General features: G+C 42.2%; 1 protein-coding gene across 4 annotated transcripts in view; it reads right to left on the bottom strand.

Moving 5' to 3' along the window:
- Nmt2 (N-myristoyltransferase 2) overlaps nt 1-21,079 on the bottom strand; it is a 44,052-nt gene extending 22,973 nt beyond the window's left edge. The window contains exons 1-4 of one of the 4 annotated variants that reach the window (XM_075970498.1): nt 20,838-21,079; nt 3,022-3,157; nt 2,562-2,604; nt 1,041-1,090 (exon numbers count right to left, since the gene is read on the bottom strand). In XM_075970498.1, the coding sequence (XP_075826613.1) occupies nt 1,041-1,090; nt 2,562-2,604; nt 3,022-3,157; nt 20,838-20,947 (339 nt within the window). In that variant the 5' untranslated portion in view covers nt 20,948-21,079. The remainder of the gene's footprint in view (nt 1-1,040; nt 1,091-2,561; nt 2,605-3,021; nt 3,158-20,837) is intronic. The other 3 variants (XM_075970496.1, XM_075970497.1, XM_075970495.1) reach the window with 3 other exon arrangements.
- Between the last annotated feature and the right edge of the window lie 2,904 nt (nt 21,080-23,983).

Below are 23,983 nucleotides of genomic sequence, written 5' to 3' on the forward strand. Positions count from 1 at the left end.
CACATCAACCTCTCAAATAGAAACTGTTACAGGCATGAACCACAACATATGGCCCTGCATTTTTTTTCAGCCACGTTGTCAATTTTTCTTAGCGTAAATACTCAAATGTAATTATTCTCTTATAACAACAAAATAGTGTGTATCTAGCTATTCTTAGTTGATGTATGTAAGTTGTTTTAATTCCAGTTTTCTTTTGGCCTGCTGATTTCATACATAACTTCATGTGAAGTGCTTAGTTTTAATTCAATCATTTTTTGCATTAAAAAAAACAACCACCTTTGGTCTGTTTTATTTTCTAACACTTTAAGTAACTGATTTCTAAGATAAGAAAATTAATAACCACTTGAACTTCCAACATAATCTACTAAGATACCTACAACAGGAACCGAGCTTACAACACAGTTCAACTAATGCTTGAATACATTTAACCTGACTTGAAAATGCAAAGTAGAATCTAGGCTTAAAAAAATCTGTCTACAGAGCCTGTACTAAGTTTGTTATAGTAAATTTTCTTTTCTGATAGTTGGGTTAAATCTTCCAAGACACAGCAAAAAGGAAATTATTTTGAAGTAATCATGAAGCAACATCTCGTTGCTGTAGGAGCCAATGATATTCCAGCTCCAGGGAGTCCCTAGAGTAGTTTATATGTGCTATCTGCGCAGTGTCACCAGGCTGACTTGTGCTACAAATAATGGCCATTTGTGACACATTTTCCCCCAATGTTCACTATTTAAGTGCTTTCTAAAATTGGTACAAATAAACATACAATTTTTAAACTTATGTCAAAGTAAGGAAATTCACAGTTAATTTTTTTTTAAAGACTGTGATTATTTGAAATGCTGGGGATTAAATGCAAAAACCTTGCACATCATGTTTGGCAAATGCTCAACCACTGGGCCACACCCTCGGGCTTAGGATTAATCTTTTCTTCTTTTTTGAAACAAGGTCTCCCTATGTAGCTCAGGCTGGCCTGAAACTCACAATCCTCCTGCCTAGGCCTCCTGGGTGCTGGGATTACAGGCGGGCGCCACCACGCTCACCTTATGATACATTCTTAAATCTATCCATTCACCTTCCATAGTATCACCACCTGGGGAGAAAGGCGAGAATGTGCATTAGCCCCCAATTAACTGCCCACTATTATGTTCTTACCTAAGAGGCAGAAATTCATACTTCTTTCCATATCTGCTTCCTAAAGAATACTAAATATCAGCTACATTCTTTGCCCATTATTTTCCAAAATGAATACCTTAGGAGAAATCTGTCCAAGTCTTCTGCCACTAGAATGTCTGTAAAAAAGGGTTGGGGTTGTGGCTCAGGCAGTAAAGTGCCTGCCTGGCATGCACAAGGCCCTGGGCTCAATCCCCCACACCACATATAGAAATCTGTTAAGAATTCAGACAAGTATTTTAATTTTAATCCTTAAGTGTAAATCAGATAATTCTCTAAATATATCTACTGTCATAGTATGGCATTATCTATATCTGCTATAAATTTACAGGAGTGGGGTGGAAGAAACTTCAGCTTTTAAGAAAAATGTAATAAAATCCCACATTAAAACAGTTTCATTAAACATTAGCTCCTAATGTTTAAAAAACAAACTCTCTACCATATATATATATTAGCAGTAGTAGTTCCTCTCACTCAGTTGGCTGCAGTTTCTTATCAGTACCCAGAGTGAGTGCTTAGAATCCCTGAGGGTAAAGCCAATGGCGTGGTAGAAGCAAAGAGCTGCCCACAACTGCAGGTAAGTGATGCGTTTATCTGCTGAAGCAACACCAAGAAATGGGAAAATATTTGCAAGCTGATGGTGAAAGTTCTGTCCAGTGGAACATTGATCACCTGAGGTCAAGAGGAAAGCTAAGGCAAAAGATTCAACTTTGTTCTTTCCCTCAGAGTCACTCAGGGCAAGAGATTCCTAGTTCTTTCATATAAAGCAGGTAGCAACAACAAAAGTATCCAAAGACTGATTTATGTGACATAATATAAACTTCATATAAAAACTGATATCCACACAATTTACAGGTGCTGTTTGCCATGTGCACTGTACTTTAGAAAACAAAGCAATCTTCATTAAAAAGGATGTCACTTTAACTTCATGACAACTCTACAGACTGGGGGAAATGGGCTTTCCAGGATAAGGAAACAGATTCAAAGATAAGCAATACGACGTGAGGAATGGAGTCAAGGCCATGTGCCAGATCTTGGCGCTACTGGCCCAGAAAGATTGACTTGAAGCTACAACCATCTGTCATATTTGTTGTTATTTTCTATTCAGTTTGTTTGGCTCTGGTTTCCTGTACCACCAGGGCCGTGTTCTCCTGTGTGACAGAAGTAGGGATCTCCACAAACAGGTAATTGCCAACTGCATCACCAGACCTATGTACAGCACAACTAGCTCTTCAGCAGGCTATCTGCCAACATGGGACCCAGAAGAACAAGTTTGGTCTAAAATAGGGGTGTCCTAAGGGAGAACATGAGGAGGTGTTTCCCACCCTTAGCAATGGCATGAGGGATGGCCACTGCAGACCAGGCTGATTCAAAGTCAACAGAAGACTTACCCATGGTTGCTCCCGCTGAAATCTGCTGCCAGATGGCGTTGTGCTATGCAGGTAATTAGACAGACACCCAGAAAAATTAAAATGTGAATATCTTCTGAACTAAAAGTAATCACAGATTAAGTGTAACTTCAAAACAACAAAGCAAAAACAGAAAAACAAAAACAAAAAACAAAAAAACAAAAAACTCCTACCAGGCTCCCAGAGAGACATTCTTCTATGACTATGATTTACACACAGAGGAGAGATGAGATGTCTGCACACATACAGAAGCCCAGTGTGTACCTCTTGGTTATGCAGATATCACCATGAGCTTCAGGGAAGCTATATTTATAGCTCCAGTTACTACTGCCATTCAACACAGCCAAATGAATCACTAGCTACACATCTAACCCAAAGGGCACCCAAACCCATTTCTTCTGTATTGGGAAACAACAGCTGTGGCAAGAAAACAGGCTCTCACTTTTGAAGACTGCTGAATTTTAATCTCCTGGGAGTCAGATGCAGAGTCAGACTTGGCACCCCCAGAATTCGGCTTCTCCTTTTTTCTCTTCTGTTTCTTCTTTTTCTTTTTTGCTCCCAAATCCCCTCCAGGGCTTCTGTAGGAAATGCAAGGAGAGAAAAACAAAGTAAAGGAAAAAAATCATTATATAAAACTGAGTTCATAAAAGCCATTACTTAGAAAAACCTATGTGATCTTCACAGTGAAGGACAACTATGTTAGGATGCATGGGATATGAGAGTGTCAGGTTTAAATGTCCATGATCAAACACTGGTTCTTGCTCTGTCATATAGCTAGTGTTCAGATGCTTCCTAAACATAAAAACTGTAGATACAAACCACATTTATAACCGAAATCAAAGAACATTCACAATCACTCCAACTCTAACTAACCTACTTTTTACTTAGCCCTTAAGACATACATCTGGGGTTAGTGATGGCTCAGAGGTTAAGAGCACTGGCTGCTCTTGCAGAGAAACTGGGTTTGGTTCCAAGCACCTACACTGTACTCACAACTGCCTGTAACTCAGTTCCAGAGAATCCAATGTTCTCTTTAGGCCAGTAAGGGCACCAGACATGGTGCACAAACTTTTAAAACACTCATAGACATTAAAAATAAATCTTAGAAAAAGACCTACGTGTATAAAAATATTATAGGTACCTCTTTGGGGTGACACTATTCATCCTTTTCATATTTATTTGGCTTTGAACATACTAGATAAACACTCTACTACTGAGCTATATCCCTAGTACATCAAACTACTTACCTTAAAGCAATAGAAACTGTTTTTCCACATGAGAAAGTTTCTTTTAATTAAAAATTTTATGTTGATCAATAAAATCTTTAAGGTTTGTGGCAGTGAAATGACTCAGTAGGTAAAGATACCTGCTACTAAGCCTGACAACCTGCGTTCAATCCCTGGGACTCACAGGGTGGAAAGAAAACTGATTTCCTTTCCTCCAGTTGTCCTGACCTCCACAGGCACACTATATCATGTGCACGCATGCACACATACATACATACACACACAAACACACTGCCGCCGCCACCACCACCACTAAATAAAAACCTAATATATTTTCAAAAAAAATTCCTAAGTATCAAAAATATTATTGAATAAAATATTTTTGTTTGGAACCCTTCCCATTGCTGTATTCTGAAAAAGAAAGAATACCAAAGAGACACAAGATTAAAAATTTTCACTTACTATCTAACTCTACCATGAATTTCATAGAAGGTACAATAAAATTTAACATCAAAGATTATCATTACATTTTTTGCCTATGTGGAGAAAGTAATGGAATCAACTGGTTTTGCTCCACTGTTGCAAATCAATTTGTCCCTGGTTATTTTATTTCCTGATTTCTACCTAATTAGAATATATACAGTCATCCTCCAAGATTCAAAGTCATTAATGTATACTCAAAGCCTTATGATACTCTCTCAAAGACAGTAGTTTTCCAGTATATCTGCTTACAAATGTGTCTTCTTTAATCATATTTTCATTTTCCTATCATTTTCTAACAAAATCGGAAACGTAAAATTGTGAAACCTACTCTAGTCTCTTCTTTTCCTGGCAGTCTACACTAAGTAAGCTACATCTGCCCAGGAGCTGCATGGAGACTGGCCAGATTTTGCTGAAACATTCCTGTACAAAAAAAGGCTGTTAATGCAGAAGTATTTCAGCACATCTATCTTCCTACTTTTGGGTCGGCTTGTCCACAGGTAGAAATGCTAGTTCAAAGACCATGCTTTGAGTGCTGGTAAGTAATTAAGACTCTCCCCTAAATACTACACTGATTTCCATTTGCATCAGCAGGAAATAAGAGGGTATCACTGTCTTCCCCCTTCAGGAGTACTGTACTTGTATCATGTTTTCTCATTTGAAATAGTCTTAAACACAGAGTTGGGAGAAATTCACCACAGACTTCATTTATTTAATCATTTAATCAAGACTTGGGCTAGACATTTTCCCTATTGATTATTTATGTCATTTCAAGAATTGGTTCTTTATGCCTCCTTTCTATCAGCCATTCCCTAAAAATAATGTACAGGTTCCCTTTATGAAAGCATCCATCCATACCTATTTATTTAGTACTCAGAATACACATTCTCATTTTTCTAATGTATATGTATATAGTGTGCATACATGCACAAATACATGCACATGTATCAACCCAAAGCTGACATTGGATATCTTTCCTGATTGCTTTCCTCTTTGCTAAGTGAGGCAGGGTCTCTCACTGAACCAAAAGTTCACATATTTTAGACAGTCTTGGTAGCCCGCTAACTTAGGGGATTCCCCCAGTTTGCCTCTCAAGTGCTGGGATTACAGCTGGTGACCATGCCTGCCCGGTTTTTATGTAGGTTTTGCGGGATTCTCACAAGTACTTTATACATTGAGCCATCTCTCCAGCTGCACTTAATCTCATTTGAGCCTCACAAAACCCCAGACTGTTATCCTCTGGCTTCTGCTAGCTGTTTCGATCATAAATACTTTATTCAGTGTAACTGTTTAAAACTTTACGGTAAAATTATGAATAGGGCATAGATTGTATTTTAAATTAGACCACCACCGCTTCTTTTCTCCCAGCATGCATAGAGGATATTGGGTAACCAGGCATCTACGTAAACAGTCAGGAGAAGCTAATGGCTCCTGATCTGATTAGCATTCACCAGATGCTGCAGTTTCTATGTGCTTAAGTCTGGAGTTTATGTTTATTGCTCTAGGCAGTAGAAACAGAGGAGACCCAGACCTCTAAACTATCATACTAACAGAGTATGCTGTTATAAGCTGTTCTGATTGTGGGCATAGTGGGTCTGTGGTTCTAGATCTCTTCTGCTGTTCTTGAGAGTAAAACACAAGCAGTAAACTTCCTGAACAAAGGTCATCAGTAAACTGAGGTGAGGTCAAAGTGAGTGTAAGGAATTAAGAATTTTTTTTTTTGTTTTTGCTTTTTGTTTTTTGGTTTTTCGAGACAGGGTTTCTCTGTGGCTTTGGAGCCTGTACTGGAATTAGCTCTGTAGACCAGGCTGGTCTCGAACTCACAGAGATCCGCCTGCCTCTGCCTCCCGAGTGCTGGGATTAAAGGCGTGCGCCACCATCGCCCGGCTAGGAATTAAGAATTTTTTAATGAGGTAAAACCAGAGCAGCAGCTTGGGCAAGCAGTAATTCTATGTCCTTGGATATCTGTGAATATCTTAAATGGAATGCTCTTGCCTGAACCCTAAACACTGACTGCTGATAAAGATAATTGCAGAAGGCAGATCTCTGCAATTACCCAGGAGAGAAGAACAAAGGCTTGGCAGAGGGAAACTGTATTCACACGTAGTAGGGGAATGTGATTAGTAAGCCCCCAAAACACAGGAAACAATTCTGAACTGTGGGAATTAATTCCCAAATATGTAACAGAAAGGGAATTAGAGCTACAGTGAAAATCTACAGCAAAAAAACAAAACAAAAACCATTACTTTATTCACAAAGCAGTAACGTCAAAATTTCCTTGAATTACGGTTTAACCTTTACCACCTAGCTCTGATAAATTGCTCGGGAAAAGATGACTAATTACTGTATGTTGTGGCTTGTAGCATCCCTAGATGCTGCTGCAGCTGTGAGCAGATTTAAAGCAAGTCCACATATTTTTTTTTTTTTTGACATCTTTCATGGAGAGCTGGAGCTCGTTCTCTCTTCCTTTGGGACTAAGTGACCTTTGACTTGCTCTGTAGTAGAAGTGGCACTATGTGACTTTCAGGTCACAAAAGGCCATGCATCCCTTCTTCTAACACTCTCATAAGCCTGGCTCCCTTAAGTATCTGCCATGATGATGAGGCCCATGTTGACTCTCTGGTTGAGTTGGAAACTGAGCTCCTGGCTCAGGTCCAGCATAGTGACCAGTCATGTAAGTGAATGACATAGATCCAGCTCAGGGGGCCCAAAGTCAGACTCCAACTGTGACTTTGTAGAACTTACTTTTGTGGTGCTGTAATGAAAACATCTGACAACGACATAAGAGAGTAAAGATTTGTTTGGACTCTGGGTTTTAGAAGGTTCAATTTATGGCTAATTGGCAACCATGCATGTGGGCAGAAAGCCATGGTGATTGGAGTATCTTCAGACTACAATGGGCCACCAGCACACATAGAAAGGAGAATATGGGAAGGGGCAAGGGTAAGATATTACTCACAAGGATACCCCCAGTCCACATGACCAACATCTTACAACCAAGTTCCAACCCCTACCTTTCAGCACCTCTCCATTTTAGGAACCAAAGGTCCTTTTCTTTCCTTCCCTTTTGTTTTAAAGACAGGATTCTCAGTATTTAAGCTGGGCAGACCTCAAATTTAGTATGTATCCCAGGCTGGTTTTTCAGTTTGTGCCTTATAAACAAACAGAGCCATACACTCTCTTTTGGCTGTCCTGACTTCCATGCCAAGGAGTCTTTTGTCCTGGAGCCAAGGTCTCTGGGTGAATCAGAAGCTGAAGAGCTCTGATTTGTGCAGTAAGACAGAAATATACCTTCACTGACTTAAGCAACAACTGTGAGGTTGTCCATTACTATTTCATACTCCAGCACACAATAATCTTTATGCCCACCATCATACAGGATTCCTTCTTTTATCAGTTATTCATGTGTTAAAGTAATAAGCATTACATTTTACATGGATAATTCATTCCTTCCTAAATCCAAAATACAAAAACATATGCAGCTGTAGATTCATGTTTCCCTGTTCCTAACCCTAAAATAGAAAGCAGTATTTACTGCTGAGGATCTATTAAGACCTTGTCAAGTGGTACCCTAGTGGCCTAAAAATAGTAATGCATTCCCACCCCAAAATGAGCAGTTTATTTTCATCGGTAGAATCAAACTTACGATCAACATATTTATATTTAAATTTAAAATTATCTGGTGATTAAGGGGGCCCATAAATAGTTGACTGACAACTGGACTGAAATGAGTTATCAGAGCCAGGTACTGGAGCTAGAAACATGCTGTAGATAAGCCTGGTTTGGGATATTCTGATTTGGAACAAGGATACTTTAGGTTTTCCTCCTAGATGTTTTTAAGTTGGTACCTTATGAAGTGGTGACAGTACTGTGATTATGTGGGAGTCACATGTAGATGCATGTGTATGTGCATGGAATAAAAGAAATCAGTTCATACTGGCATCAAGAGTTCCTAATGCCGCCTGTTAAAAGATATAATAACAAATACCTTCTTTCTTTCTTTTTTTTTTTTTTTTTTTTTTTTGGTTTTTCGAGACAGGGTTTCTCTGTGGTTTTGGAGCCTGTCCTGGAACTAGCTCTTGTAGACCAGGCTGGTCTCGAACTCACAGAGATCCGCCTGCCTCTGCCTCCCGAGTGCTGGGATTAAAGGCGTGCGCCACCACCGCCCGGCTGAAAGAGTGACTGGTGTATAATGTTTGGCTCTCAGGGTAGCTCCAGTCATGTACTGCCAGACAGTAAAACCCCCCTGAAAAGTAACAATTTGCCCCACCTTTCTTGTAAAGATTACTGAACCTAATACCAAACATTCTCTAAATTTTTACTTAATATTCAGCAGTGTATTGTGTTCATAGGGAAGCTGAAGTCCCTGAAGAAATACCCTTGCTTCTTAAGACAGGCAGCACCTCTCTGTCAGAACCCTTTTCTAGAAACCACCAGGAGTCTAAATAGCCCAGATTTCTAAAGCACTTTCTTACAGTAGGATAGGGAATGAGTATCCATGATTGTGTGCATGCTTGAAACTTTATGAAATCATCTTCAGTGTACACACGTTTGTCATGTGTGGCTTTCAAGCAAATATATATTTAAGATATTGGAGAGAATACAGAGACATCAGAAGCAAAAATACCAGATTATCTCATAAAAAAATCCTTAAATAAGTTTAAATCACCTATAATATAAACTAGGACTGTAATGTGATGAAACTTTGTATTAATTAAACTCTGAGAGTTAATTAATACTACTCACCCAAACTTCTTCCCTAAATTCTTTGCTGAAAGAATTCTTCTTTTTCTTCTTCTTTAAAGACAAGGTCTCTACTGTACAGTCCTGGCTTACCTAAAACTCACAACGTAGACCAGAATGGCCTCAAACTTATAAAGACACATCTGCCTCGATCAGATTCATCCTGAAGGCTGAGATTTAAAGTGTGTGCTACTACGCCCACTTAAACTGGTACTTTTTAATTTTGGTATAATGAAGAAAATATACTCAACTTTAACTAGGCCTTGTTTATAAATTCTCCCTTCCCATGTTCACCTAATCATCAAAAACTGGCAATGAACTACAAAAGCTGGCACCAAATGCTTTATCTCTTCTTCGAATTTTGTATACCTATTCCAACCTTCCCAATCCTTAAATGAGGTCAAGCTACTTTCCATTTCTCAGAAGCCTTAAGGAAACTAGGGTAGGGAGTAAGAGTTGACAGGGGTATATCCTCATATTACTTAGTAATATTAGTAATCCTCATATTATTATGACAACAACAATAAAAAACAGTGAAGGGATCAAAATGGTGTGACTGCAATGCCAACATCCAAGACAGCAAGGCTAAAAGAAATCATGTGTCTGGGGCCAGCCTACTCCTCAAAATATGACTACTGGCAGTGACAGTAAGTAGTGGCTGAAGAGCAGCTCATTACAGTTCTGCAAAAGACCCAGGTTTGGGTCCCAGCACCCACACTGGGCAACTCACAACCTTCTATAAAGCCAGTTCCAGGAATTCTGACACCTTCTTCTGGCCTCGATGGGCACCTACAGACAAGCAGTCATAGACATATACACAACTAATAATAATAATAGTAAGAGTAGTAGTGGTAATACTGAAGATAAATAATACAAAGACAAAGATAAGCTGAACTATAGAGAATTCAAAACAATAATCCATTTTGGAATTTCTGAGTTCCTCAGAACTGATTTATTTATCTGTGATTGTACACGCATGTTTGTGACTGTGTGCTCTTTTCTAAACACTCAAGAGGCCAGAAGAAGGTGTCAGATATCCGTCTCTATCACTCTCTGAACAATCCTCTCAGGCCAGAATCTCTCCCTGTACCTGGAGTACACATTTCCTACTCTAGGCTAGAAGCCAGTAAAGCCCCAAATCCTCCTGTTTCTTCCTCCATGGGAGTTGTGGTTAAAGCCGTATGCAAGGTACACCTGGATTCTTATGTGCCTGCTCAGCAGCAGGCATTGTTAAATACAGAGTCAGCTCTCCATCCCCTCCTCAGAACTTTCAACAATAATCCTAATGTAATTCAACAATTATACTCTCAGGTTTCTAAACAAACAAACATAAAATATATCTACACAGAAATTTGTATGTGAAAATTCATACCTCAAATGGAAACCTATCAACTGATGAACAGATAAGGAAAGTGATGCATATCCATATAATAGATTACTATTCAAAAATTTAAAAATGCAGCACTTATACACACATATTTCAGTATAAGCCAGTGTTGTAAAGCTCACATATTAAATGGTTCTATTATATAAAATGTCCAAACAGGAACAGGATAGATTTGTAGTTGTCAGGAGCAGAGCAGGAGGGTAGGATGGTTAATATTGTCAATTTCACATGGTCTAGAATCACCAAAGAGATGCCTCTGAGCTTTTGTGAAGGATTAAATAGATTAGGCTAAATGAGGTGAAAAGGCCCACACCAAAAGTGGGTGACTCTGCTTCATGGACTGGGGTCCTAAAGTGCATAAGGAGGAGAAACAAACTGAGCACCAGCATGCAATGATGTCCTCCTGACTGTGGATGCAATGTGGGCACTCTGCAACTGCTCCTGTTGCCTTCCCTTCCTCACCATAAACTTTACAAAGAAAAGCTGCCTTGAACTGCTTTTGTTGCAAGTAGAAAGTGACTAGTAGAGAGCGCCTAGGGGATGAATTGATGTGGATACTTGTACTTTGCATGAAAATGTATTGCTGTGAGCGGTTTAATAAAAAGCGGAATGGCCAATAGCTAGGCAGACGTATAGGCAGGACTTCCAGGTAGAGCGAGAAATCTGGGAAGAAGGTAGGAGTTGCTAGCCAGATACCAGCCTTGGAGGAAGCAGCATGGGCAGTATGAAGAAATGGGGTAAGGGGCTATGTGACAGAACCAAGATTAAAATAAATGGGTTAATGTAAATTATAAGGGCTGGTGGGATGAGTCTAAGCTAAGGTCAAGTGTTCATAATTAACAATAAGTCTCAGTGTCATTATCTGTGAGCTGGCGGCCCAAAGAAAGAAAGATCTGACTATAACGGACTGCTTAGGGATGTGGGTTTCATTCTAGGATGATAAAAATCATTTCTAAAATGGACTGTGGTTATGGTTGTACAAGTCTGTTGATGTTATAAAGGCCACTAAATTGTAAGCTTTCAATGGGAAAATTGCATGGTATGTAAATTTTATTTCAATGAAACCTTTTAAAAATATTAGCTAGTGAACTACTATGCCTAGGGTACCAGGATCAGGGAGACCTAAACAGATCGAGAACCGTAAGAGCTGCTTAATTGGAATTTGCTTGCTACAGAAGGCCACAGGCTCTGAAAGAACACATATAACAGAAAGAGATGTCACAAGCCTGGGTAAACAAAATGCTGAGCAGGCACTGGGACAGTAAAAGAGGAAAGAAACCCTGTTAGAAAAAGGTTCCACACGGAAATTCAGTGAAGTCTGATTCAGAATCCTGTTTGATCACTAAGTCCAGAAACACAACTGTGGAAATGATGTTGCCTCTTCATAAAAATCTCTCCAACTCTAAGAAGAGCTACATGTCCCTCTTCCCTGAGATTACTCACGAAAGATCCACATAAATTCTGAACTTTGCTATCTTGAGCTGGAAATGTGAGGTGGGGATGGATTTTGGGCCTTGGTCAAACCTGCCACTGGAACCAGCTCACTCCATCTCTGACATGGAAAGGTCAAATAATATAGCAGCCTGGACAGACTTGAGAAGAACCATGGATATTTATCATCTATTAACTATAGTATATGCCATTTTATCTTGCTTTAAAAACAAAAGAATAGTGATATAGAAAGAATAAGGATATTCAAACCCCTTGGTTATAGTATATGGTATTTTTTTAAGAAAAATGGCCCCCAAAAGGAGTGCCATCATTAGGAAATGTTGCTTTATTAGAGTAGATGTTACCTTGATGGAAGAAGTATGTCACTTTGGGGGTGGGCTTTGAGGTCTCCTTTGCTCAAGCTACTCCCAGTGAGACAGTCCATTTCCAGTTGCTTGTAAGACATAGAACTCTCAACTACCTCTCCAGCACCATGTCTGCCTGTATGCCTGATGTGGGAGGTAATGTATGCTGTGAATATGTTTTATTGCCATTGGTTAATAAAGAAGTTGCTTTTGGCCAATGGCTTAACAGACTAAAGCCAGGCTGAAAGAGATATATGGAGAGAGTTGACAGAGTCAAAAAGAAGCCATGTAGCCCCACCAGAGACAGACGCCAGGGATGGAATTTACCCAGTAAACCACAGCCACATGGCATATACAGATTAATGGAGATGGGTTAGTTTAGAGTTAGCTAGAAATATGCTTAAGTTATTGGCCAAACAGTGTTGCAAATAATATAGTTTCTGAGTGATTATTTCGTGGTCTGGGCAGCTGGTAATGAACAAGTGGCCTCCTACTACAAATTGGTGCTCAACGTGGGTTACGACTCCAGGACCCTAAGATTAAGAGTCTCATGCTCTACCAACTACATATGCCACAATGTCACACCATGATAGTGGACTGAACCTCAAAACTGTAAGCCAGCCCCAATTAAATTATTTTCCTTTATAAGAAAAACGTGGTCACGGTGTCTCTTCACAGCAATAAAAACCCCAAGACAAAGCCGGGCGGTGGTGGCGCACGCCTTTAAACCCAGCACTCGGGAGGCAGAGGCAGGTGAATCTCTGTGAGTTCGAGGCCAGCCTGGTCTACAAGAGCTAGTTCCGGGACAGGAACCAAAAGCTACGGAGAAACCCTGTCTCGAAAACTCAAAAAAAAAAAAAAAGAAACAAACCCCAAGACAAAAGTTGGTACCAAGGACTAAGGTATTGCTTTGATAGACCTGACCATGCTTTTGTTTAGAGGAATCTGGACTCTGGTGAGCATGGCATACAGAGGTGCTAAGAATGATTTGAATAGGGGTAAGGGGTGAAAGATGGAGCGGAGTGGGAGGAAGTTCAAGAAGTTTCACATGAAATGAAGTTTAAGTTGCCTAGAAATCAGTCTTATGATATTTTGGTGACGTAAGTGGTTGCTTCTGCCCTGGTCTGAAAGTCTGCCTGAGGCTAGAGTTAGGAGTTCTGGATTGATTCAGTTGGCAGAGGAAATTTCAAAAGTCTACTATAGATTCTGTTATGTGGTTATTAGTGGTAACTCTAATGAAGATTTATAATGAAAAAGGAGCAAGCTGAATAGGGTAAATTACAAAATAAAAAAATTAAGAAGGAGCACCAAAAATAAAATTGAGTGGTAAAAGCAATGGTGGTACACACCTTTAATTCCAACACTTGAGAGGCAGAGGCAGGCTCTGAGTTCAAGGCCACCCTAGGCTACAAGAGCTAGTTCCAGGATAGGCCACAAAGCTACAGTAAAACCCTATATCGAAAAACCAAAAACAAAAACAAAAAGTAAAATGGTATAATGTTTTAGACAGTGGTTACAATTTTGTTTTTGTTTTTCTAAGTTTCATGGAGCTCAGCCTGACCTCCAATTTACTGTGGGGCAAATGACCTTTAATTCCTGATCCTTCTGCTTCTAACTCCCAAATGCTGAGACTGCAGGGACATGTCACTGTGCCTAGCTGGTAGTGGTTAAAAATGTGACAATGATAAAGAAATATGGTTAAAACATGCTTGTTAAAAATTTAACGAATTCCTAGAAGGAAAAAAAATGAAAATGTTGTAGTCTGCTAAAGACGAAAATAAATGTTTAAGTATTTAAAAACAGGAAACTCAAAGGTACATATTATTTGAGTTGTATAATATGACAGTCACCATCTGTGGAAGGCTTTTTTTGGTAAGTTAATGAATTGAAATGTTTGTTCCTCAGGCACTCTAGCCACATTCAAGTGCTCAACAGCTCCATATGAATAATGACACTGCACTGGGCATTTCTACACTCTCAAAACATGCTAGCAAACAATCATGGTACAAAAACAAGGCTGCTAATGAATCCCATAAAGCATGATCTTATTTACATTGACTGGGCAAATACTAAAATGTGAATCAATACACTATCAATTAAACTGGGGTACAAAGAAATAGGATAACCAAGGAATTTTGCTTCCTGTATACTTTTATATTTTAATCTGCGAGTTTTACGAGTTTTACTTATATAACCAGTAACTCATATAATCATTCAAATGTAATGATGACAAACCAATTGATTTTTTTTAACTTGAACAGCTTTTCACTGTTAAAGTGCTATACATTGACAATGATTAACAAAGATGGCAAAGTAAGTATCCTGTCCTTAGAAACTCTGTATTTCAGCCAGCTTCTGGGGAAAGTCTGCTCTGGGCCAAAGGTGACATCATCCTCAAAGATGCAAGTCCTAACTGATATCTGAGCACTGTTTTCAGTATTTCTTGATCGAGGAGATCCCTTGGACTGGGGCTGTTTATCTTACCATCTATACATTTGATAGCAGATCACATTTCAAAAAGAGCAGCTTTGAATAACCCCTTAAATTTCCCATGATGAGAATTTAGAGCTACAGTTATGTTTCTGCATTTTCTCACTGATTCCATGCAGTTGACTAAGGGAAGTGGTCATAGCCAGTTTTAACAATAGCCAGTACACTGTTATCTTCAACTCCCTCCCCCAATTCGAGGGTGGTACAAGAAGGTTTATTGTTTTTGTTTCTTAATCCCAAAGTATGTGACAATTCATACCTGTAATCCTAGAACAAGGAAGGCTGAGGGAAGGGGGTTTGGTCCAGACTACACAGTAAATTCCAGACTAGACTGGCCTGATTAACACTGAGACCCTGTCTCAAAAACAAAACAAACAACAAAAGATTTGATCTTCAGGACATACTGGATCTTCTCTCTCTCTCTCTCTCTCTCTCTCTCTCTCTCTCTTTTGGTTTTTCGAGACAGGGTTTCTCTGTGGTTTTGGAGCCTGTCCTGGAACTAGCTCTTGTAGACCAGGCTGGTCTCGAACTCACAGAGGTCCACCTACCTCTGCCTCCAGAGTGCTGGGATTAAAGGCGTGCGCCACCACCGCCAGGCTCTCTCTTTTTTTGTTTGTTTTTTTTGTTTGTTTGTTTTTGTTTTCAAGACAAGGTTGCTCTGTAGCTTTGGTTCCTGTCCTGGAATTAGTTCTTGTAGAACAGGCTGGCCTCCAACTCACAGCAATCCACCTGCCTCTGCCTCGAGTGCTGGGATTAAAGGCACGTGCCACCACCGCCCGGATCGGATTTTTATTTTTCTAAGAAAAGAATTTTTAATATGTTTTACCAAAAGCAGTCTACAGATTCAATGCAATTACTGTCAAAGTCGCAACATTTTTCATAGACACAACAACAAAAATTCAAAAAATTCATTTGGAAGCACAAAAGACACCAAATAACCAAAGCAAGACTGAGCAAAAAAAACAAATAAATAAATACTGGTGGTACTTTACTTCAAGATACACTACAGGCCATAACAAAAAGAGCATGCATGGTAGAGGCACAAAAACAAACTTGTAGATCAGTGGAATAGATAGAGGATACAGAATAAAATCCACAATGACATCCACCTGATTTTTTTTTAAACAAAGATGCTAAAACTCTACTTTGAAGAAAAGCCAGCCTTTTCAATAAATGGCACTGGCAAAACTGGATATCCATATGTAAAAGAATAATACTAGATCCATACCCCTTACTTTGTACCCCCCCCAAAAAGAAAAAAAACAATAGAATATCTTAATGTAAGATTGAAACTTTGAAATTGTTAGAGGGCAAGGTAAGGAAAGTACTTAAAGGGGGCTGGAGAGATGACTCAGTGGTTAAGAGCATTGCCTGCTCTTCCAAAGGTCCTGAGTTCAATTCCCGGCAACCACATGGTGGCTCACAGCCATCTGTAATAAGGTCTGGTGCCCTCTTCTGGCCTGCAGGCATACACACAGATAGAATATTGTATACATAACTAATAAATAAATATTTAAAAAAAAAACATACTGGCAAAGGCAGGGACTTTCTGAAGCAGCTCAGTAGGAGCTGGCAAATGGGACTGATGAAGTTAAAAGGCTTCTATACAAGTGAAGAGATGCTTACAGTGGGAGAAAATCTTTGCTGCTTTGTAGCTGACAGAAGTATTGAGACTCCATAAAGAATTCAAAAGACCACCAAACCAAGGAACCAAACAATCCACTCAGTAAATGGGCTAAGGGAATGAACAGGCAAGTGTGATGAAACACAAAATGTCAATAAATCCAAAAACAAAAAAAGAAAGAAAGAAAACCAATCAACATTCTTCCATTAGAATTAAAAATTAGCCGGGCGGTGGTGGCGCACACCTTTAATCCCAGCACTCGGGAGGCAGAGGCAGGCGGATCTCTGGGAGTTCGAGGCCTGCCTGGTCTGCAAGAGCTAGTTCCAGAACAGGCACCAAAGCTACAGAGAAACTCTGTCTCGAAAAAACAAAAAAAATAAAATAAAAAATAGAATTAAAAATTAAAACATTGCAATTTCATCTCACCCCCAGTCTGAGAGGCTATCATTAAGAAAGCAAACGCCAACAAATGGTAACCAGGATGGTTGTGGGAAGGCAGCTCCTATATGTTGCTGGTAGGAATGTAAGTCAGCCTAACCTGTATGGAAATCAGTATAGAGGTTTCTAAATAATACTAATAAAATAGAAACAGACTACATTATGGATCAGCTATGCCACTCCTGGGAATATATCCAAAGAACCCCAAATCAACATAAAATGACTTATTGTTTGTTTCAAGCTTCCTTTTCTTTCTTTCTTTTTTTTTTTAATAATGTCTGGCTATGAAATCCAGGTTAGTGTCAAACTCAAGGTTCTCCTCAGCTTCCTTAGGCCAGGACTGTTGATTGAGTCCTGCAGCCATTCAGTCCCAAAGAAACACACAGAGGTCTATCTTAATCATAAACTGGTTGGCCTATTAGCTCAGGCTTCTTATTAACTCTTACATCCTACATTAACCCATAATTCTTGTCTGTGTTAGCCATGTGGATTGGTACCTTTTATCAGCGAGGCATTCTCATCTTGCTTCCTCTGCAACTGGATGAAGACTGCAGACTAAGTTTTTTCTCTTCCCAAAATTCTCCTATTCTCATGGCCCCTCCTGTACTTCCTGCCTGGCTATTGGCCAAATTAGCCAATACAAGACCATTTCTGTCCCACAGCACAGGATTGCAGACATGTGCCACCATACTTGGCTAAAGCTTTTTGTGGTATCAGGTATCAAACTCAGAGCAAAATGCATGTGCTCTACCAGGGAGGTACATCTTTATACTTGCCACCCCCATTCCTGATAGTCACGGGTGAGCAACTTTACTCCTTCAAATCATTCTATCCTGGGCTTCTGTCCTAAAACACTGAACAGGCCATGGACAGGAAGCCCTGAAATTCTGAATCAAAATCAATCTTTCAATCTTAAACTGTTTCTCTCAGGTATTTATCTAGCACAGTACTCAGTGTAGGGTAAAGCTTAAGGAACCCTCTAGGATGTAGTTTACAACTAGAGAAACACACCTCAATGGAGCAAGATCATGAGCTTTAGTGGACTTAACATTGTGCCCAATTTCAACAGTTTTACCAAGTCCCTTCAGAAACTGAGAAGGCGGAACAAAGAATGAGAGGAATATTTAGCATGAAGGATCTTGGATTACCTCCTTAGTCTCACACCTGGGTTGGCAAGTTCCTAGTAATGTTGTAGATAACCTCTTTCCTGCCATTGCTTCTCAGGACAGAAATGGAATCTTCAGTCATCCTGACTTTTAATTTGCCTGGAAATTTTCAAGATTCCTCAAGCTCTTTACTGATACCTATTTATTTTATCCCACTTTTAAATCATGTGGTAAAGCAAGTTACTAAAACAGGTCTTAATTACCCTACTTATAATTTTCTACATATTATTTGAAAATAATAAAACTACATTATCTGAGCTATCACCTCACTAGTTAAAAGTGGCAATCTCTCCCTTTGGCAATATTTTGAGAATGCATATACTTTTTAGAGTGATATGCTGTTACCATCTTGGTTTATGGACCAAACAGTTAAAGAGTACATTTTCAAAAAAAAAAAAAAACATGAAAATGGTGACCTTCAAGTATTTTGTACTTAAACTATTGTTTTAAACATAAAACTTCACATTTTGTTTATGGGCTTTCATATTACTCATAAAGTAAAATAAAAAGTCAATAAGTTCCACAAAACCAAAAGCATAGTAATATCTTACTGGGTAGTCTTCCTTTATTTGAACCTAGTTTCAACGTGGTAAGCTAAAACGATTTGTAAATGCATCATACTGAATGCTGGGTGCATATTAATCCTTTCAGGCCACAGGGGAGCTATTGAACAAATTACTGCTCTACATACTGACCACTGTCTACTGGCTCAGAAGCAATACTCTGCCTATTTGAGGTAAAGCATTATCTACTCATTCTCCAAAGGCTCATTGTTGTTTATTTAGACTAGTGGAGAATGAAAAGGCTAAATGAGGAGGGAAAAGTTTCCCATATTTTAACATTGACAAACCTGAGCTACTTAAAAAAAAAAATCTGGGTTTCTACAGAGCACTATCAATTCGTGAGCCAAATAAAACAGGATGACTTCCTTAAATTGTACTGTTTAAATTGCAATATAAAAATAAAAAAGGCATTTCACCGAGAACAACAACTTGAGTTTTACTATCTCTCTACATTTTTAACAGATAACAATAAATCTATTACATTAATCTTTTCCAACTACAAGCTGTTATCACATTGCCTATTCCTGGTTTAAAACAATCCAATCCACTGGGCAGCTTTTAATTTTGATTAAACATAGTAGCATATAATTAATGTGCTGATGCATAAATCAGGAAGCCTCTGAAGAGGGCCCCAAAATACCTTTGGATGCTCTTCTGGGAACTTCAACAGCCTACAGAGCAAGTTATCAGATAGTCCCATTTCCACACTAGTAATTCTTTGTATCAAGGGTATCCTCGACTGTGTAGGCAAAGAAGCTTTAATTAAAACCCCAACCTAGAATATCAAGCAGTCACAGAACAAGAAGAAACTGGAAGAGAGGTCCAGGGTCTCCCCAGAAAGATAAGACAGATGCTGAAGTTATTTGAGGTATCTATCAGCGTTCATCTGGACCGATTTCTGGCAAGAGAGCTAGTGTTTCAAAAATACATTCATATTTGGCTATCACAGACAAATTTCTATTACTCATAAACAGAACTAAAGCTCAGATTTCTGTAGAATTTCCTCTTCTGGCTTAAAAAAAATCTAGACTTGAATGACAACATTCAGTACTTGCAGCTGCCACTAAACTGTTCACTGAAAAAATTAAAAATCAACTTGCCAAAGGGAGATACATATGGTCAGCTTTTTTTTCTTCATTTGTCATCTAATATTTTATAACATATTCAAGATCAATAAAGCCGCCTCTCTTAAATATAGCTTAAAGTAAACGTTGAATAAAATACAAATACTTGAAAGATTCTCCATGAACTGAATAAGCCATCTGTGACTCAGGCTCCCCTAGCGTGTTTTTGGGTTGACCCATTTCTAAAGTCACCATCGTTCGCAGGATCTCACTTCTAAGGGGCAGCAGTAGCGGCTCTGTGCCAGCGCACAGTTGAATCCAACAGGGTAAAAGGCTGAGGCAAACAGTACCTACAAAAGACCACGGGGCTTTATTTAAAATGATCCCCCAATCCCCGCCTCTAAACCAGAACTTCAATACCAGCCTTAACCAGAAGCAGTCTTTTCTCCAAGAGAGGAACGAATCGGGTCTGCAGGGGAGAAAAGAGGGCAGGCACAGATTGAGAAAGCGGTCAAGTGTTAAAAGAACTTGGTACATTTGGCTTTGGGGGTCAGTCGCCAGGTCTGCAATCAGGATAAGGTCGGGGCCGCGGGAACTCAGTCCGCCCGTCGGCTCGGATCTAGAAAGCTTCACGGACTAGCTCAGAGGCCGCAAAGCTGAATGTCCTCGGGCATCGCGGCCCGGACCTGGACCCGCCCCCCCCCCAGGCGCCCTTCGCGGGGCCTAGGAGGCAGAACTTTGCGCAACCCGGAGATCGCCAAGGGCGCATCCCTCTCCCACTCCGCACGCCTGGCCTTGCGGGTTTCGTCTCCACAGGGGCGGCTGGGGGGGGGGGGTGGCGAGAAAGTACTAGAAGGATGCCGAGGCGCAAGCGGCACTTCTTGCATCCCGCACGCCCCTGCGGCCCAAGACGCCGCCGCCACAAAGGGAAGGAAAGGCCTGGCGCCCCTGCTGAGCTCCCACCCGGAGCCGCTCGCCGCTCGCCGCAGCGGGGTGAGGCCGGCCGGCGGGGGCGCGCGGCAGGTGACAGCCGAGACGCGGGTCCCCGGGCCCGAGTCGCAGTCTCCCCGCCCACCTCGGGCCTCGCCCACCCCGCGCGCTCCCCGAGAGCCGGGAGCCCGGCACCTCACAATGGTCTCGGGACGCGACGACCGCCGAGCAGAGCCTCCGGGCGAGGGGCTCCCGTTCCCCGCACCCCCCCCCCGGGGCGAGCCGGCGCTGGAGCCGAGGTGCGCGCGGTCCCCGCCCTGCCGCCCGTCGCGCCCGCGCGCCCCCTCCTACCCTTTGGCGTGTTCCATCTCCTCCTCATTGTCTCCGTCTATTCCGCACGTGTCCTGGTCGTCCAGCTCGAGGCTCTGCTGGCTGGCCGCAGACTCGCTGTCCTCCGCCATCGCGGCGGCTCCGAGCGGCTGGGGAGGCGGCGCTCCGAGCGGCAAGCGAAGCGCGACAGGGCGGGCGCGGCCGCGGCTCTCTCTAGTGCCGCCCACCCTCGGGCTCCCGAGTGTGGAGCCCGCTGCCACGCCCACCTTCACAGGCCCCGCCCACCGCGGCCGGCCCGGCCCCGCCCGCTCGCTTGCGGCTCCCGCCCGTCTCCGCCGTCCGGCCCGCCTCAGTCGGCGTGGACCCCGCCCACGTGTCGAGTCCCCCCCCCCCCCCTCAGCGGCTCGCCCGCCTCTCCCGTCCGCTCCGGCCCACCTCGGCAGCCATGGCCCCGCCCAGCTCGCCTGCCCACTTCCGCCTGTTTCAGCGGGTGAGGCGCCGCGGGTCTCGCGTTCGCGCTTCCGCCTCAGCCGCCGAGGCCCCGCCCATCCCGCTAGCCCGCTTCGGCCGCATTCGGTCGACACTGCCCCGCCCACCTCGCTGGCAGGCTCGCGCCCATTCAGCCGGCGCGGCCCCGCCCACCTGGAGGGCTCGACCAGGCCTGCCCTTTCCTCCTCTGTCTCGAGCCCTGAGGTGTGAGCGTGGGGGCGGGGCACAACTGGCGAGCCAAGCCCGAGGCCGCAGGGGGTGGGGCGTGGCCTGCCCCGGGCTGCGTTCGTAGCCCTGCTCCTGGACTTAGGATGTCTAGGTCACCGGGTACTGGATTTCTGTGCTGGACGTCAGCGTTTGCGAGGACTGGTTACGCGATCCTCTACGTCCATGTGTTCCTCAGCTGCCGGGATTTTTTTCACTCAGGCCTGCGATTTCCTGACGCTCTCCCTGCCTTCTCTCCCACACGTACTTGAAAATTTTCCGTTCTCTGTTTCCATATCTAATGCTTATCAAGACAAAGTCAGAGTGCTCCAACCTCCCCACCTCCCTGTTGCAAGCTACCTCAGCCCTAAACAGAAAATTACCACAGCGGTTCTTATTTGATCTAGATGGGTTCCGCTGAGAACAGAACATTTTGACTTCCAAATCAGGGGGATTGGGTAGTTTCTGGCCAGTCAACCTGCCTTCTACGTGAAGGTCGTGACCTAGACCTCCAAGCAAACGAGTCTAATTGTTGTTGAAATCCTCCTCTTATAAGGAAACAGGCAAGGAAGGAAGCCAAGCTTGGTGGCCCAAGCCTGGTAAAAGGATTAGGAGTTCTTGGGACCAGCGTCCACCACTTACACAGGTCAAGGACATCTTAGGCTACAAGAGAGTTGTCTCAGGGAAAAAATAAAAGGACTGGGGATAGAGGAAGGAAACTCTCCCTTGTGTCCCAGATAAGATGCAGGTGAAAGTCACTGCTGGTAAATGCTTCCCACAGCAACTCTTTGCTCTCCAGAGATGGGAAAAATTAAAAGATCCTGCCAGACCACCGGAAGTCTGTGAGGCAGTCTTATGCTGGCAATTGCTGAGAAAGTTACCAAAACTCTATGAAGAGGGAAAAATCCTTACAAGCCTCCCGAGAATTTTAATGCAATGAGGGGAACCCGCCCCCCCTCTTCTCTCTCTCTCTCTCTCTCTCTCTCTCTCTCTCTCTCTCTCTCTCTCTCTCTCTCTCACACACACACACACACGAGAATATGGTTAAAATGCTATGAGCTAGAATGCCTGAGAGACAAAAATTGCAGAGCAACTTCAAAGTCCAACATTTGTTTAATGTTCTTGGAAAAAGTATAAATGGGACCCAAACATAGAGAAAATGCATTTTTGCCCTTAACAATTGCAACCATTTCTGAGACAGTCAGTGAGGCCAGAAGATTCAGACTTGAGGGTAAAGGCAGACACAGATGAGTGAGATTCCTGCCCTCATCTCTATGAACATAAGCAGCTGAATAACTAACCTGGCAACGGAGACCTAGCCAGGAGGGATCCTATGAGAGCAGCTTTTTAACCTGTCCCAGGGGTCTGTGACAGGAGAATGGACTGGGAGTTAACATCAGGATTATCATGTGAAGGAAAGTAGGCAGACAGCCTGGGAGCCTTTCTTCCCCTTGGCTCACAGAGCATGGGATTGAAAACCACAGAGAGAGCTGACCTGAGCTAGTGGGAGCTCACTGACTCTGGACTGGCAGCTGTGAAACCTGCATAGGACCAAACTAGGCCCTCTGAATGTGGGTGACAGATGTGTGGCTTGATCTGTTGGGGCAGGACTTTTCCTGGGTTCATGAACTGGCTTTTGGGGGCCCATTCCCTATGATGGAATGCCTTGCTCAGCCTTGGGGAGGGGGAGGGCTTGGTTCTGCCTCAACTCGGTATGCCATTCTTTGTTGACTCCCCCAAGGGAGTTCTTACCCCATCTGAGGAATGGATGGAGGGTGTGGGATGAGGGAGATGGGGGAGGTGGGAGAAGAAGAGGGAGGGGTAACTGGGCCTGGCATGTAAAATAAAAAGCAAAATTTTAAAAAAGAAAAGGAAAGAAAGAAAAACATATTGTATTCAAATATGTGCGAGGTTGGTGCTCTGTAAGGGTCCTGCAAAGGGTCATATGACTTGTGGCCTCACGTTTTCTTAATCAACTTTCTCTACGTCTAACCATGTGGTGCAGTCTTTTATCCTGGGACACATGAGTCAGGTGTCCTCTGAACTCAGATCCGTGCCTACAACAGGTTCTCTCAAGCAGTTTTCAAACTCCAAGGCATAGGAAAAGGAGCACATTTTTATTTCAGCTTTCAAGAAACACTGCCTAAGGGGGGAAGAGACTGAGGAAACAATCCTGGAGAAGAGGGCATCAGAATCCAGTGAACATCAGGAAATAATGACAAGCAGGGAGCGGCTGTTCTGTGGCATGGGAAGGAGCTGTGCCAGACACTTACACAGTGCTAGATTGAAGCCTTATATAAGTCAAACGTTTTTTGGCAGAATACTAATCTTTTCCAGGAGATAACAGTTTCAGGACAGCCCTGGAGGAGCCCTAAATTCTATTATCATGTCCAGAAACAGTGTCTCAAAGGGGCTTTACTCCTCTGTGGCTTCATCCAGGAGTCTGGGGAGTCAGAACCAAGTGGCAGCTTCGG

This window comes from Microtus pennsylvanicus, chromosome 4 (assembly GCF_037038515.1).
Source record: "Microtus pennsylvanicus isolate mMicPen1 chromosome 4, mMicPen1.hap1, whole genome shotgun sequence".
In the NCBI taxonomy this organism is placed as follows: domain Eukaryota; kingdom Metazoa; phylum Chordata; class Mammalia; order Rodentia; family Cricetidae; genus Microtus; species Microtus pennsylvanicus.